General features: G+C 38.1%; 2 protein-coding genes across 3 annotated transcripts; one reads left to right on the forward strand and one right to left on the reverse strand.

Annotated features, from left to right (window-relative positions):
- The first annotated feature begins 460 nt into the window (after window positions 1-460).
- LOC147852914 (hemerythrin HHE cation-binding domain protein) lies at window positions 461-4,221 on the forward strand. Its single transcript, XM_087333115.1, has 3 exons — window positions 461-2,084; window positions 3,016-3,170; window positions 3,606-4,221. The coding sequence occupies exons 1-3, from the start codon at window positions 839-841 to the stop codon at window positions 3,969-3,971; spliced, it is 1,767 nt and encodes a 588-aa protein (XP_087189241.1). The 5' UTR covers window positions 461-838; the 3' UTR covers window positions 3,972-4,221.
- A 1,554-nt stretch (window positions 4,222-5,775) lies between these two features.
- On the reverse strand, window positions 5,776-11,704 carry LOC147852915 (putative cellulose synthase A catalytic subunit 3 [UDP-forming]). 2 transcript variants are annotated; one of them, XM_087332803.1, is made up of 14 exons: window positions 11,258-11,704; window positions 10,944-11,139; window positions 10,256-10,461; window positions 9,901-10,006; window positions 9,620-9,815; window positions 9,261-9,527; window positions 8,844-9,189; window positions 8,615-8,752; window positions 8,399-8,524; window positions 8,094-8,306; window positions 7,714-8,008; window positions 7,435-7,631; window positions 7,013-7,363; window positions 5,776-6,898 (listed from the first exon to the last, which is right to left on the reverse strand). In XM_087332803.1, the coding sequence occupies exons 1-14, from the start codon at window positions 11,333-11,335 to the stop codon at window positions 6,311-6,313; spliced, it is 3,303 nt and encodes a 1,100-aa protein (XP_087188929.1). In that variant the 5' UTR covers window positions 11,336-11,704; the 3' UTR covers window positions 5,776-6,310. The 2 variants fall into 2 exon arrangements, with proteins under 2 accessions (XP_087188929.1, XP_087188928.1); XM_087332802.1 differs by having other exon boundaries at window positions 7,435-7,640; window positions 11,258-11,438.
- Window positions 11,705-17,543: the final 5,839 nt, after the last annotated feature.

Below are 17,543 nucleotides of genomic sequence, written 5' to 3' on the forward strand. Positions count from 1 at the left end.
AAATACATATACAAATATTAAAAAATAAAAAGATATAAAATAAAGAGTAAAAAGTAAAAAAAATAAAATAAAAATCAAAACATATACAAAAGTAAAAAAAATATAAAAATAAAGAGTAAAAAGTAAAAATAAATAAATAAATAAATGTAGATATACAAATAAAAGATAAAAAGATGAATAAAAGATAAAATAAAAAGATAAAAAATAAAAAATAAAAAGGCAAATAAATAAGAAGAAAAGATAATCAATAATAAATAGTTTATAATAAGTAATAAATAATAAATTACTAAATAGTTTATAATAAATAATAAATAATAAATTAATAAATAGATAAATAATGGAAATATATATAGCTCCTAAAGCCAGAGACTTAGCTCTTCTCTCTCTCTCTCTCTCTCTCTCTCTGTCTGCACATGGCGCAGGGCACACAGAGACAAACAGACTGAAAGAACGAAAGAAGACGAAGAAGGAGAACAGAGATTTTGTGTTATATTTGTCTTTCTTCTTCGTATTCACTCACACGGCTCTCTCTCTCTCTCTCTCTCTCCCCTCGCTGCCTCCCGACGCTACCTCCAGCTTTTGCTTGCTTAAGCCTCAACCTTTTTCTCAAGTGTCAATGTATTCTTTCTCATCACTGAAGGTAAGTTTCAGTACCTTCAGATCATCTCTCTTCTTTTCCTGAATAAGAAGAAGAAGAAGAAGAAGAAGAAGAAGGAAAGAAGCAGAGAGAGATAGAGAGAGAGAGAGGGGGGCGCAGAAGAAAAAGAATATCATTTCCTCACCCCAATATATATCAGCAATATATATATATATATAATATTCTGTCATTTTCTTGGCTATGGGAACTTGTTGTTCTACACCAGACAACAATTCGAAGGCCTCTGTTGTAGTTCCGTATATGTTAGCTCCATCAAAGCTTCCTCCTTTCACCAAATCTAGCCTAAATTACACACTTCAATCCCAGAGATTGTCTTTGTCCAATACAGATTCTGCAAAATCTGATGGAATCATGGTAAAATATGACGGAATTGTGGCCAAATCTGATGGAATTGTGACCAACCCTGATGGGATTATGGCCACGTATGATGAGAAAATGGCTAAATATGATGGAACTATGACCAAATACGATGGAAATGTGGCAAAATCTGATGTGAATATGTCTCCATTGGTGCTATATGGGCACGAATCATGCCCATTCACATCTAGAATACGGATTTGTCTTCAACACAAACATATACCGGTTCAAGTCTTATGGTTAAATGCTCATAGTGATGAGAAAGGAAGAAGCAAGCAACTTCTTGCATACATGTTACCGGCAGATGGAAAATTGCCCATCTTACAGCATGAAGATCACACCATATCTGGCTCTTCCGATGACATTTTAGACTATATAGAAGCTCGGTTTCCGAATCCTAGCCTTTTAGGAAACTCCAATTGTAAGGGTCTCCGAGAATGGGTCACTATCATTCGAGACACTATAAGCCCACTTATGATAAAAGCAGTATATAATGGAGATAATCTCTCTCACCAAGATGTATTCAACCAACTTGATGCTGCATTTTGTAAGCTTGATTCAGCTATTGCGAAATCCGCCTCAAAAGGACCGTACTTTTATGGGGACCAATTCACCCTGGTAGATGTGTACCTGATACCATTTCTATTGTTGAAGCACCCTCTAGAGTATTTTCATGGCATAGAAGTAAGGTCAGAGTATTCCCACCTAAGGAACTATAGCACAAGGATGACTAGTTTCTCTAGTTATGCCCCTGTTCGCATGGATCTAGAAATCCTACATACATCAGTATCAAATGCTCTCACGAGGTCTATTTGTTCACCATTGATTCTGGCTTCTTTGCTTCAGCATCAGAGTATTTTGAACCATTTGCAAAAGCTTCTCAACACGGTCGAGGAACTTGTAATCGCTTCCAAACAACCTTCTCGGATCATTGATCCTATCAAAGGAAGCTTATCAATGCAAATAAAAAAGCTTTCGGCTCGCTATGTGAAATTGTTGGAGTTCATGTTGGAGCATGCTCAAATGGAAGAGAGGGTTATCTTTCCGGCACTTGAGAGGGCTGATCGAGGTTTGTCATTCTGGAATAAAATGTGTATATTGTTGGGGGAGCAATATATATATATATATATATATATATAGGTTGTAGTATTGTCCTTGAACCGTAAACATGATCTATAGGACCTAAAGCAACAACGTCGCATAGTGCATGAGGAGTTCATATGTGACTCTAGATTCTCAAAAACATTACTAATGAGTGCCGCATGTATATGGGAAATATTTCTCAGGTCCAAGTTATTGGCACACACACACACACACACACACACACACACCAAGTTATTGGCCCGGATGGTTGTAGCGTAGTTGGTCAGGTTGCCCTGTGACAGAAACCCATTTCTGCCGAAGGTCATGCATTCTAACCCTACATTCCACAGTGGCATCTAAGAAAGTAATGCATCAGTGATTTGAAGTAGGGTGTGTGGGTTGGTAAAAACTTGACTTACCACTAGGGTATAGCCATAATACGAAGAAAAAGACAGTTTTTGTAATGAGAGAACATTTAAAATAAGGAGCTAAATGTTGACCCATTAGTTCATGAATAGCCATATAGTTGGACACTGTATTAGGTATGGTCTGGGATAGTAAAGGGCTACCTAAATATCAATTCTGCACTAGGGTAAGCAGCAGTTTATATACCATGGAAACCTATGTCTGTATCCAGTCCCTAGAGCCATATTTCAATCCATAATGATCTGGCCTTATTGTCTCCTTTAAGGTTATGAATACCCTCACAACAATTAATGATGAGTCCAGAATAAGGCTAGAGATAGACTCGTTTGCATATGCAATGGATGAATTTTTAGTTCCAAATCATTGACTCCCTGCTTAGGTTATTTATGTGCACATGATAGAAAGGAAACAAGATCTTATCTATTTGTGTGCAGAAACATATTCATCTACCCATTTCTCTTATATTTGTTTATGTGTATCGATATACATAGGGTTAACGAAGGCAGCCAACGAGAGTCACGCAAGAGACTTGCCTGTGATGAATGGAATCAAAGAAGACTTTAAATCAGTTGTGTCACTTGAACATGGAAGTCCTGGTATATTGGAGGCCTTACAAACAGTAGCAACCCGTCTAAGAGCTCTTCAGGTATTACAATCCTTAATTTTGTATTGTTTAGAAGCTACCTCTTTCATGTATTCGTTGCATTTTTTGGTTATTGATTTAAAGTATTTAGAATGATTAGTGAATAAACAATAGAATGTATGATATTTTCGGTCCTTCACCCGTTCACGTCCTCATGTCCAAAAAGCTCTAACTACATAGAATTTGACAGTGTATGTATGTATGTATGTATGTATGTATATGTATATATGTATGTATATGTATATATGTATGCATACATCCATACATATTTATTTGTACATGCACTGCATCCAGATGTATACCTTGATGCTTAAGCAATATCCAATGCCACAATGGTGATTTATCATATGCTTATTCACATTGTAATTTTGGAGCGTGTTTTTCTAGAGAAAGAGAGTTTTTTGTGAATTTATATCTGACAAACAAGCTATTCTACAGGTTCATACAGCAGTACATTTCCATGAAGAAGAGAAAGATTTGTTTCCTTTACTGAATGCAGCAGGTATTGGAAAGATCCAACAAACAACTCTCCTAGGGGATTGCATGAACATCATGGAATCAATGCACACACATATGCTTCCCTTCATGTTGTCAGGGTTGCATCCACATCAAATTCATCAATATCTAACATTGCTTCACAAAAGCCATGAAGACGACAAGAATACAACATTAATCCCTTTGACAAGGAGAATGATAATCCTGAAACAAGCAAGTGATAGTGGTGATGGTGAATCTGCATTTGTGTGGAGAGTAGTGCAAGAACGGCTTCCGGCACTGGCTTCTCTAGCTCGCCAAGCAACATGAATGGCATCACATTACCAAAGGACTTCCAGGAATAATAATACCACCTTATTAATCATCTTCCCCATGAATGCCAAAGCATTTGTATTTATTGCTTTTCTATGCTATGGCATTGCTTTGGGGAGGTTTTTTCCTAATATGCTGATGAAGTTCATGTCTAGTACTTCTACTGGCCTTCTATGTTTTGAAGCCAATGTATGATGTTTATACCTTATAAAGAACCAAGACAATATATGTTTTGCATGTTAGACTTCATCCTACAATGATAGTATTCTCTCTCTCTCTCTCTCATGGGATGTATGATAGATATTATCCAACGCTAAGGTGGTCAAGGTGTTTTGTGAACTAGTAGTGCATGGAATGAAAGAGGATTTTCAAAATTTGTTATTATGTAGACAAATGGAGTTAAATCCCCAATAACTTGTTGTGTCATGCTATCAGGATTAGGTGCTTGACCCATAGAGCTGCTTTCCATACAAAGAGTATATAGTATATCATAAAAGTCAAGAATATGCCTGATAGCTGATTGCCAAAACAAGCTTGGAATGTTGAGATGTGAAATGGATTAAAAGGTAGGGACTTGAAGATTCATTGGAGCATTCAAGTGATTGTATGAAGTTTGTGATCATTGAGGATAGATTGCTGGAAGCACTAGAGGCATTAAGGATGAAGTGACAAATGCTAAAATGTTAAAATGGGAATGCTTACCATTGATGTTGGTCCCAACATAAGGTAAATTGTAAGAATGGATCAAACCAAATCTTACTACCCCCATGAGCCTTGGAAATCAGAGAGGCCTAACACTTCTTGAAGTTGGGTGTTGAGGTAGCATCATAGCATCATCACTCAAGTAGCATCATAGCATTCGTGGGTTTTTAACTTTCATCTCAAAGCCCATATACAAATGGCGTGTCACTTGGTTGTAGACATTATGAACCTCTAGATGCAATAATCTAATTTGTAGACCACCTTTCCCATCTGCAAAAGTATTTTGAAAGGTCAACAATATCTTAGGGGATCACTTTTGTACAGCACCACACAGGCTGCCTTCTACCTCATCTAAATGAAAGACAACATAAAGATATCTCTGAACCCCAAAAAGAGAGATCAAACCCCAACTGCAGCAAGTCATAAGACTCATAACTCAAAAACCAAGAAACGTGAGCCTATTAGTATAAGCATTACGGTTTACCCTTACAAAGAAATCCTTAAATGTCTGATTAGAAATAGGTGAAACAGGGAATACATGCAGTCAAAGAGGAATTCAAATACCAGAAATGAGTTGTTCCTCATGAAACATGCATCTTGTAAGGTTTTATGGCGACAGATCCACACAAAGAATGATAGCCTCCTTAAAACAAAGAAAGCTTTGGCAGAACAAATCTCTTAAGAGTCACAGTTTATGTATATGGTAAAGCCAAAAAACAGAACTGTTTAAAATGACAGTTGATGTAAATGATAAGGCCAAAAACAACGCTATTCAAAATGACAGTCGATGTCAATGACCAAAAACACAACTGTATAAAATGACAGTCGATGTCAACAATAAGGCCAAAAACCAAAATTATTTTGAAAAACGATTGATGTCAATGACAAGGGGAAAAACCTAAACCGTTTTTGAACTATATGACCCAAGCGCTATAAGAATCACACTGAATCACAAGTACACTACATCCATCTAAAGACATCTGATAAAATACAATCTAACAATAAGATTATCAATCATTCGATCATAATCTAAAACAGACATTGTTTCTTGGACAATTGGTATGAAATTGCATTTAATTCCCAATGATTAGCATGAAGATTCCAAAAACAATTGAAATTAATTATTAATCCTCAAAACTCGATGCATGGTTCAGTTACATACAACAGCATTCGCATTCAAAATTCAAAGATAATCATTTGGTGCTTCGTCCAACTGAGAAGTCCTGCCCAATATATTGCAGGCACAAACTTTTACAAGAGTGGCTCCAGCCTGAACTACTTTATTGCATAGATATAGAACAACAAATCTGAGAAAACTTGATAATATTACATGATGCCAGAAACCAAAAAAATACTATCATTAAAATTATGGCTCTATTTCAGCTTTGAATTCTCTATCTGGATATGTGGTTGTTAATCACTATTCAGAGAAAATTAAAAGCTGCATTTTTCATTGAGACGCAGGGCAGGCTATATACAGAGCCTGTCATTTGCACTGTTTTAGGAAGAGCGCCCGACAGCTGCAAAGCAATCCCATATTCTTGGAACCAAGTCACAGATATACACTTCTACTTCCAAAAAGTGACTTCATTGACGTTTGAAACTTTAATCATATGATGCATCTGTACCATATCTCAATCACATTGTAATCCACAAACTTCCAAATTAGGACCCACTTGCTTTGGTAAAAATGGGTTCACCCTAACCCACAGAAGAGAGAATATAGAGGCCAATAAGATAGACCAAACAATCACAATGGTCGGGGTTCTGTTTTGTCGGCCCATGAGACCCTTCAAAAATGGATATAAATGCATGATCACCCAAATGGCAAAGAAGAGCCTTCCAAACAAAGGACCCCATGATTGGTATCCATTGTTTATTGCATCAGAAACACCTGCAACTATCCCAACCATATTTATCACAAGGATAGTAGTGGGAGGGATCAAAAGAGTGGTCCATTTGAATGCATAGAGCTCTCCAAATTTATCATCATCATCTGATGCTTTTGATGTCACTGTGAAGCTTGTGTCGATACCTGCTAAAACTTTCAATAGACCTTGGAAGAGAGCAAAAAGATGTGCTGAAACACCCCCAATAACCCAAAATTGTTCATTTCTCCACCAATCGTCGATTCCAACACCACTCCATCGAATTTCGAGGATACCCGTTGCAAAGATTGAGAGAAAAAGTGCAATGAACCAAAGACTAGCAAAGGTGTTCATCTGGTATACCAAAAGTGAAATTCAAAGTCAAAATGCCAAAATATAATGCTCCAATCATTCATTATAAACTAAAAGGGGGGGTGGGAGGGAAGAGAGAGAGAGAGAAGTATTTACCGCTGGAACAATGAACTTCCCAGTAAGCAAGCAAATCGCAGGAAGAGTGCAGTATGCAAGGAGGGGAATAGATGTCATTGGATATACTATAGTGTTGATATATGCTATTCTTTCTAACAGCTTCAACCCGCCACCATAGCCATACCATATTGGACAATGCCTACTAAAAAAGATTTCTACAGAACCAAGAGCCCATCGAAGAACCTGATTGAGACGATCTGAAAGATTGATTGGTGCAGAGCCTTTGAAAGCTGGCCGTTTCGGCATACAGTAAATAGATCTCCATCCACGTACATGCATCTTAAAACCAGTAAGAATATCCTCTGTGACTGAACCATATATCCAACCAACCTGTTGAAAAATAATCAAGTGTTTTAACTAGTTTCAAACGCACATATCATTACAGTAAATTAACTGCTTACCTCTTTTCCCCATTCTGTTTTGTCTTCATACCCACAGCTAATTACATGTATGGCCTCTTTCAGAAGTGAAGCTGGGCTCGCATTGTCAGGAGCACCACCATTCTCGAGCGCAGTTGATGCAATAAACACAGGTGATTGACCGAATTTTTTCTCTAGATTTTTTTGAGACACCAGGGAAGTCTTCTCGTTCTCTAAACCTGTGAAAACTAAAACTACAATAGTTCAACACCCTATAACATTACAGCTACATCCAATTCAATACACCACACATTCACTCACCTTCGATTCCTTCCTCAATGTCTTCTGAATTTTTAAAGACCGGGGTAGAAGGTTCACTCTTCTTTTTGAACCACCTCTTCTTTTCAGTTTTTGGCTTTTCTGTTTTAGGTTTGGACTTTGATTTCTTCGATTTCTTTCTGGATCCAAAACACCAACTAGAACAGCAATTACAAGTTCTTCCTGGTCCCTTCTCCTTCTTGGGAGCATCATGTGCATAAAGGGCTTGTCTCCTGAAGACACAACCAGTACCCACATAGACAGGACCCTGGATTCCATCTAAACCTTTCAAGTTGATCTGCAACAATTGTCAGAAGCTATTTTAAAGAAAAGAATATGCTAGAAGCTTAAAGAAGAAACAGATGTGAAACAAGGATGCATACATCAAAGAAGACAGTATTGTTATTCGCATATCGATCATGCCTATCGATCCCATCAAACCGTTGTGGGAATTGAACATAGCACACCCTCTTTCCCATAAGTGGATCCATCATGAAACACATTGCCTCTCTAAGTGCTTTACTGTTGTTGATGTAATGGTCACAATCCAAGTTCAAAATATACGGAGCATTTGATAAAACTGCAGATACCCGTATCTGTACAACCACACATCAACATTACTTCACAACATTGCCACCTGAGAGTTCTAAAGACAAAGTGAAACTACCAATAGGTCCAATATTAATACCAAAGAATTCATGGCACCAGCTTTTTTGTGATGATCAAAACCTGGTCTTTTCTCTCTAGAAACATATACCAAACGAGGAAGAGGATTTCCCTCTTTATCATGGCCTCCAGTCTGACCCAAGAAGACCTACATTCGAATGAAGCAAGTATTATTCACACATCAAGTAAATGACAAAATATTACGGCCCAAAAAAGTTAAACATAAACTTTATTTCACCTGAATCATGCCTGGATGATCCCGGACATTATTCCCAGGCCATGGAGTTCCATCTTGCATTGTCCATCCATCTTCTGGTACTTTAATAGCTTTGGAAACAAGACCATTCATTCGAATTTTATATTCTTCATATTCCCTCTGTCCATTCCAAATGAGAAAATGTGCACTTAAAACACTATGTTAGACCATGAATCAACTACAGAAAGTGCAGGATGTGTTCCTTCCTTACCTTCATTGCCCTACGTTCCCTAACAAACGAAGGATGGACCTTGTCTTTCAAGTAATCAATCTTTTGAGCAAAATAAAACTCAGGAGCACGTGGTTCAATACTGAACTTCTTGCAGAAAGGAACCCAGCTTCTAGCAAACTCCGATGTCTCTGAAAGAGCTTCAAAGGTTAGCATTGCTGCTCCATCGTCTGAAACATAGCATGTCACCTTTTCAACAGGATAGTCAGCAGCAAGGATGGACAAGACAGTGTTCCCTGTTATTAGGGGAGGTTCTTTCAAAGGATCTACAGTACTAACAAAGAGATCAATGGCAGCAAGTTTTGATGGTTGGCCTTCTTTCTCATACCTGCCACCATCCAGTTTATCTGAGTACAAATGATGAAAAATTGACATTTAAAAACAAGCTATGAATTATACCTAAGAGATAGTCGATCCAAATAAGTCTCCCTAGTAATCGGAAGCCACTTAGGAAACTGATCAAGAATCCAAGACAGAGCAAACCAAATCTCACAAATGACAGATATAAGCCAAAGCACAAAGGCATCAGATACAGGATTCAGAATCCGATATCGAAGAAATAAAGCCAGAACCACAAGTCGGATGACAATGATCATCCGATATGGATTGATCCGAGCTGATGGAATAGGAATCTTCCGAGATAAAGGCTGTCTTGCCTCATCGGTGCTGTTGAGAAGAAAATTATAGAATGTTAACCCTTGTTCAATGATAAAAGCCACAGACTAGTTGTGACCAATATGGCTTCCAATGGAACTTACACAGGAAGATCAGGATCATCGAAATCCCCATATTCACCCCCTCCTTTTCCTCCAGCTAATTTTTGCTCCCCATCAGTCCTCATCAATTGCAACTTCTCTTGTCTGCTCTTCCAGCTCTCCATTCTTTCTTTCCATGCTACACTGCCATAGCCATAGGATGCCAAATCCTTGCTTGACCCCAAAGGTCTAGGATTAGCTGGAAACAAACACAAGATAGAATGCGTCATGAATAATTTTACCTTCAAGCCTTACAATCTTATATCAGGAAAACCAAGAAATACCTGATTCTTGGTAAGGAAGAGGATGAATTCTTTTTCCCCCTCCCAAAGGAGGGGGCACCACCAATGCATGGTGTTCAGGCGGAATACCCAGTGGGTCATCAGGAACCTAACCAGTAGCAATTGAGAAAAGATTAGCGATGTTTGGCAAAATGTAAAACTCATCATAATTGAGAACTCATATTTTCCGAGGTTATCTTCCCACATAAGACATCCATGTATCCTTAGGAGCCAATTGGGTTGGAGATTGACCCATTACTTCATGGCCAATCTCTGGCCTTATTGACTGACTCAGCTTATGCATATGCTTATAACATTAATGCTCAAACAGGGCATTGATCCCGTTTTAAGGACTTACATCACCACCATTCGTAAGGAGAGGAACAGACGGAGGCATTGTCTGCATTCGATGAGGCATATCATGGTCAGATGCACGGCCATAGCTCATGTGACCTTGAAGCATGGCCTCTGCAATATGTTGCCTATCGTAATGAGTATAATCAAATTCGTTCTCAAGATCATCGGCACCATCTTCTTCTTCATCTCCATGAACTCGCGCACTACCTGCCATGAAACCATATTAAAATAAAATATGTGCATTCTAACCCTCAAATTGACCATAAAAAAGGGCTTCAAAAAGCATTCATAGACTGCAGATATCTTGCTAATGGACTGAGAAGGAACAAAAGTAGCAAGCCTACCTGACCTACAGAATTGGGCACAAAAGAGAGCTTCCTGAACATTCATAGATTGTCTTGCTCAAGGGTAGCAAGAGAACATATAATTATTTGAGCATCAAATCTGGACTTCAAGCATGCACAGCTCTCTTGCTAGAGATTGAAAGGCAACGCATATAATAATCTTACTAAACATTGTAGATCTCTTGCTAAATGATGGAAGGGGAGCATAAATAATAAGCTTATGGTTACAAAAGGGATAAGACAAACATAGATTGTAGATCTCTTTTGAAGGATTAAAAGACAATATATAATCACAAGATTACTAGGAATTGAAAGATAGTGCTTAGGACAATAAAGCTGGCTGACCTCTGAGCCTCTTATATCTTGTCTTGCATTGAGGACAAGCTTGATTTCCATCTTTTCTCTCGTAATCATAGCAAGATCTACACACAGGAAATGCACATTCATCACAGGCAACAAAGAGCTCTCCATCCACATTGAGTCCAACATCATCTCCACAGATTTGGCAGACATGACCACTGAGTCGCGAGAGTGGCTTAGGCTGCAAAGGAAAACAAACACTATATGATGGCAATCATGGAATGATCACAATGATAAAAAGAGAGATTAAAGGAATAGAGAATAATAATAAAACTACGGATGCATTGCTGAATACTTACCCCTGAATTATCAGATGTGATTACAATGAGCTCATTTCGCTTATGAGATCCTGCTACAAGCCCTCCATTAGCCTCCATAGCAAGAACCAGAGTATGAATGGGGGAAATTTGGATCTTTCTCTCTTATCTCTATGTCTCTCTCCCGCACTCCCTTCAGTTCGTTCTCCTAGTGAAGAGAGAAAGGGTGGACTATGGCTGTCTCCCTCAGTAACTCTTAACCCTTCTCTGAGCGAGATAGGGGGATTGACAGAGAAGGAAAGGAGCAAATAGCTCTCTTTCTCTTCGTCTCACCCTCTATCGCTCACTCTTCTGAGAGTGAAGAGAGAAAGGGGGATTGTTAGAGAAGGAAGCAAAGGTAGAGGAGATGTCAAGATCAGTCATGCTCCGAAAAGCAACAGTTCACCTTACAATAAAAAGAAAGGCGAGAAGAATGAAGAAGAAAGTAAAGAGAAAGAATGGAGCAGCAAAACTGGCGATGGAAACACGGCCTAATTTCTTCATGACCTGATTACGCCAGATTTGATCATCTCTGGAGAAGAAAATCCCTTCTCTTTTTCTCTCTCTCTCTAAAATAGTAGAGAATGATACCTCTTCCTCTGTCTTAGGAAAAGCTCCGTTCTTCTTCTTCTTCTTCTTCTTCTTCTTCTTCTACTTCTGTTCGGAGAACTGTCACCATCGCCATTTCCATTCTCGTCATGGACGTCATCTCTCTACAGAAGCAGAGACATCTTTTTTGTAGTATTATTCATCGACATTGCCATCGTCTCTATATATGTATATGGAAAAGGAGACATCTTCTCTCTGCCACCGACATCATCTCTCTACGAAGAAAGGACTCGCCTTTCTCTCTTCATACATACATACATACATACATAGATCTTCTCCTCTCTACAACAGCGAAATAGATCTCTGCACACATCTTCTCTCATCGACATACATAACCATCTTCTCGCACTCACCCTTGCGCTCTCTCTCTCTCTCTCTCTATCTATCTATCTATCTATCTATCTCTATCTGGTACAGCATACATACATACATATGTACATACATCTTCTCTCTAGGATTCACGACATTTCTCCTTTTCGATCTTGTGTGCAGCCTGGGATCTAAAATTCTGCTTCCTTTGATCGTTCTTTTGTTGGAGGGGCCCAGGGCACAGGAAAAGAAGAAGGAGATGAAGAGAGAGAGAGAGAGAGAGAGAGAGAGAAGAAGAAGAGAGGAGAGAGAGAGAAGGGAGGAGGGGTCTCTGTCGGTGGTGGCTTTGTCTGCAACTGAAGGAAGCTACGCCATCGCTGAGCTCTCTGTCTTTCTCTCTCTCTCTCTCTCTCTCTCTCTCTGTCTGCGTGTCTTCGCATTCTCTCTCTACCTGTCGCTTTCACACTTAAAACTGACGGTGACCCGGCGCCCACCCTTTTCTTTTCTCTTTTTTCTTTTTCTTTTTCTTTTTAATTCTCCTTTCTTTTTCTTTTTTACAAAACGCATTTCTTTCTTCTTTTTTATGTATTTATGTTTCGCCTTCCTTCATCATGCTGTGGTGTTATGTTCGGTTCGGTTCGGTTCGGTTCGGCTTGTGTTGTGGTGTGGTGTGTTGTGTTGTGTGTGGTATTGGGTTGTATGTGGGTTGTGTGGTCTAGCCTATTTAGTTGGTTTGGGCTGTGTTGTGTTCGGTTCGGTTTGATTCGGTTGCACCCAATTGGGTTGGCTTTCGGTCGGCCCATGTGGGCGGGGGGGGAGGGGCCGGGGGGGACAACACTATTCAACCATCCCAACAATACCTATAAGATAGATGAAATCATACATGTCCAACCAATGATGAATTCAAGCTCATCTCACTTTGCCTACGATCTTTAAAATATTTATCATGTTTGATACTTTAGTGCTTCTTCTTCTTCTTCTTTTTTGGCTCGCTTGCTTGGGCTAATGACATTTGAATATCTTTTTCTTTAACATGCCAACCCAAAAAAAGTCGACATCCCAACTTTTTCTTGCAAGCGTTGAGTTGGCTCCACGTTTGAACCAAACCAATTTGTTGCTCTCTTCGGGATATTTATATGTCTAGCCTCCATCACTCATCGTAATTCATAAGTCCATAGACCCTAGATGTTGCTTCTAAGTCTTTCCATGTAACCTCTTTCCTCATTGTTGACTGTCATTCAAGGATGACTGTAAACTAGTATTCAATCCGTGGTTTTTTTATGACTAGCCATGGTTTCCTTTTTACGAATGAAATTGCTTAGAAAATAATATTGATATTTTTCAAAGATTCCCATAATTTTGACATATATATGTATTGGTGTTGGATTGTTTCCCCTCTATCAATGTTCCAGCTAGCACATTAGAATTTTTGGTATGTGTTTTATGAACGAGAACATAGTTTTCCGAAACAATTGATCACACAATCTTCCTAATTGGTTGGACAAGCCAAAAGCGACATGTCAAATGTCACAAATAAATGTTTCTTAGATGATGATTCTAACAAGGACAAACATGAATGATAATGAAGTGATTGTACGTGGCCTATTCCTTTCAAGTTTGTGGTCCTAGAAACCTTAAGGAATCTCCGTAAGCACACAATTACCACTTACTATGTGTCCATCTCCTTTATTTAGTTAGCATTAGGATCGAAATGTATAAATTGTGTGGTCTCGCATATGATAGACAATGGAAAAACACAACAAAGTATAGTTTGATTAAATAAAGAAATAAATTGTGAATTCTCATGAAATGGAGAGAATGTGTTCTTATGAAAACACGTGGAAATTAGGTGTAAAATGTATAGTTATTAAAAGGTAGTTTGAAAGTTCTCATGAAGCATGTACTATGACTAAATAAAGAATTATGCTTTTGAGACTTTTTTTTGTCCAATTGTTTTGACAACTCGGAATGGAGGGGACTATATTGTAATCTTTAACATATGATGTATGTATTATTAGCATAGTTTGTTTGTGAGGCGGTGTTATTGTTTTCAACCCTTGGATTAGGAACCGGTAGCGGCTCGGTTTAGGGGTTCTCAAACCTGAACCGAACCAAACCAGACTGATCCCTAAGCCTATTAAGGATTAACCGGTCTGACCTAAACCGGTTAAGTCTAAACTGTTTTGGCCCAAACCGGTTAAGCTCTACATGTGTTGAAAATCAACACATAGTTGTTATGAACAACAATGTTTTTATCCCTCAGCCCAAATTCCCTGTACTTCACATTATTAATTAATTTAATTTAAAATAAAAGAAAAGTTTTGCTTTTCTTTCTCCATGTGAATATGTACATGAATACATATATTTCTTTTAAAAAAGATTAATGTCAATCCCTTCCCTGTCTCATTTTCTTTTTCTTCTCATTTCCTACATAATCTTCTTGCTATCATAGTTCTTAATCAGTGATCACTAACTTAATTGTTCTTCTAATCTCTAATCTTAATCTTAATTCCAAACCTCTAATCTCTAATCTTCTTCTGATCCTCGTTACTAGGCATTTATCTTCTTCAGATCATCATCCCTAATCAGTAATCTCCGTCTAATCCTCTCCTACTCTGATCAGTAATATGCTCTCCAATTCTAATTCTTCCTCATTTCTCTGTTTCCCCTATGCTTTTCTAATTTCGAATTTTATGTCTCCCTTTCTTATAGAACTTTCATGTCGACAGAAGAAGGGGACTGGATTAATCATCACAATAATAATACCGGGTACACAGAAGGCGTAATGGTGCTCTATGCAGGATCCAACTCTTTCTTTCACTCCCTCTCCCCCTCTCTATGATGTCTGTGTTTACAGTCTGACTCTCGACTCTCCCTCCATTAAAACGACTTAACCTGCTTAACTGGTTTGAGCCAATTTCGCAGGGCTCAAGTTAACCGAACCCAGCTCAAACCATTTAAGTAGGCTCGAGCCCTTAGCTAAGCCGCTAAACCAGTTAACGGCTTGGTTTAGGCTTGAGTTGAGCCGTTGCCTATTCCCACCTTGGGTTGTGGAAAGTGACTTCAAAAAGGCCCTTTTATTAGGAGAGTGTGCTTGTTCTTAAACCGAACGTTACTTAAAACGTTTAATTCATTGAATCATTACTTGAGACTTTAATCTACAACGTTGATTACATAAAGTGAAAGCTTCAAATATAAGCATTTCGATGATGAGGTGAGCTCGAAAATCTATGAGTAATTATTTATTTGATGGAATTTGTGGGCATCTCTGCGATCTATTGTGTGTGTGTGTGTGGACCGTGGTAACATCTATCATATACATATAGTAATTAGATTCATGCTACGGTAGTATCTAGAAGGTTTTATAGCGTGGACCAATAGTTAATCTATATGGAGATTATTTGATACACATTTTAAGTCATAATATCATAAACAAAGACAAAAGATAACTTCATGGTTATTTTTTCCATAAAAATATCCACCATTGGTATTAAATTTAAAGTGGCCAGTGGTAGTATATAAAATAGTCCACTATTACAATGAATATTGCATATCCCTCTATTTACACGTTGACTATGGATTTCAAACTTGCAAACTTGAAATCCAAAAAAACTGGTATTACATCCGGAGACACTCCCTGAAGTTGTGAACAAACTTTGGTAAGGGCCACAAATATATTTGTACCATGTATTACTCATCATTCCTTCAGTTTTTATGCAGTTTGATAGCATCATATGCCATTCCACATCTCACATAACCCATACTAAGGGCATTGGATGTTTGCTCTTTTTTATTAGCCCGCTTCTCCAAAGCACACCTCAGGCCTCCATCCAAGGTTCACAAAAACATGCATACAAAATCAACTAGCTTTAGAAATCCCTATAATGTAATAAAAACTTTGCTTATGAATTCCAATTGCTGGAGTAAAAAAAATGTGTGCGATGACAGCAACACGTAGGGCCTGTGTTGTTGTGTACTAAATGCCTTCAAAGAGACGATACAGTCTTTGAAAACGGGTGATGGTCTCATTAAAATATTTGAGGTTCAAAGCATTTGCCCTCGTCGACCCTCAAGAATATGCTTCTAACTCCACACCATCAACACTCATCTGTATCAAGAATACAAATTTATCTTCGTTTTCGACATCAAACATCTCGTTGATTACCACCAAAGTATTGTACCTACAAAACAGAAAATAAAATGAGTCCACTCTCCTCATCCTATCATGAAAATATGCTTCAACCCCTGACAATATCATCACTCATCCTTATCAAACATACAAAATCTACTTCATTTTCCCCATCCACCATCTCGTCAATTACCACCAACGTCACGTACATACAAAAACAGAATGAGTCTACACTCCTCATCCCCTCATAAATATCTTCACTCACTCATCCTTATAAAAAAGAGAAATTATGCTTCAATTACCACATAAACCATCTCGTCATATACCATCAAAGTCTAGTATATACAAAAAACATAATGAGTCTACTCTCTTGATCCCCTCATGAAATTATGCTTCATACAATGACAGCATCATCACTCGTCCTTGTCAAAAATAGAAAATTTGGTTCATTTTCCACGCCAACTGTCTTATTGTTTACAACCAAATTCCTGTATAAACAAAAATCCGAATGAATATGCTCTCCTCATGAAAATATGCTTCAGCCCCCCACACCATCATCACTTATCCTTATCGAAAATAGAAAATAGAAAATATTCTACATTTTCCACATCAACCGTCTTTACGATTACCACAGAAATCCTCAATCATCTTGTCGAATCCACCAATATTGATCAATAAAGAGTAATTAACCTCCTCCATCTTAAGTCATGTTGTATGCAATAAGAACAGCACCAGTGGCGGAAACAACCAACAAGGTGGAACGTAGTTCCACTTAACATCATCACTTGCATCCAACATATTAGGTAGATGACCAGACTCTTCGAATTATCCTTCTTTTCCATTTAGTTGTATTTCCATAACCCTTATAACTATCATGAAGATATACATTTTCTTTGAGCATCTCAACTGACACAAAAGAATTCACCATATGTATGGAGTACAAATGCAAACTTTGCATTTGAGGGTTTAAAGCATACATTTACATCTACACCAATTTTAATGCATGTCGATCCAATGAGGCGCTTTATACTCGACGTTGATGCATCTGACTTCACACTTGGAAGCGTATTATCCCATATTGGCGATGATGGCCAACTACACCCTGTGGCTTTTCACTCACGGAAATTTGAAGCCACATAAATCAACTATGAGATTCATGACAAAGAGCTTCTTGCCATCGTGGATACTTTTCAACAATGGCAACATTTTTTGGAGGGTTCTTCTCAACTGATTATTGTCTAC

The sequence above is a fragment of the Azolla caroliniana genome, unplaced genomic scaffold, assembly GCF_043228905.1.
Source record: "Azolla caroliniana isolate FFs.n. ecotype wild unplaced genomic scaffold, voAzoCaro1.0.p SCAF_17, whole genome shotgun sequence".
Taxonomy (NCBI): Eukaryota; Viridiplantae; Streptophyta; class Polypodiopsida; order Salviniales; family Salviniaceae; genus Azolla; species Azolla caroliniana.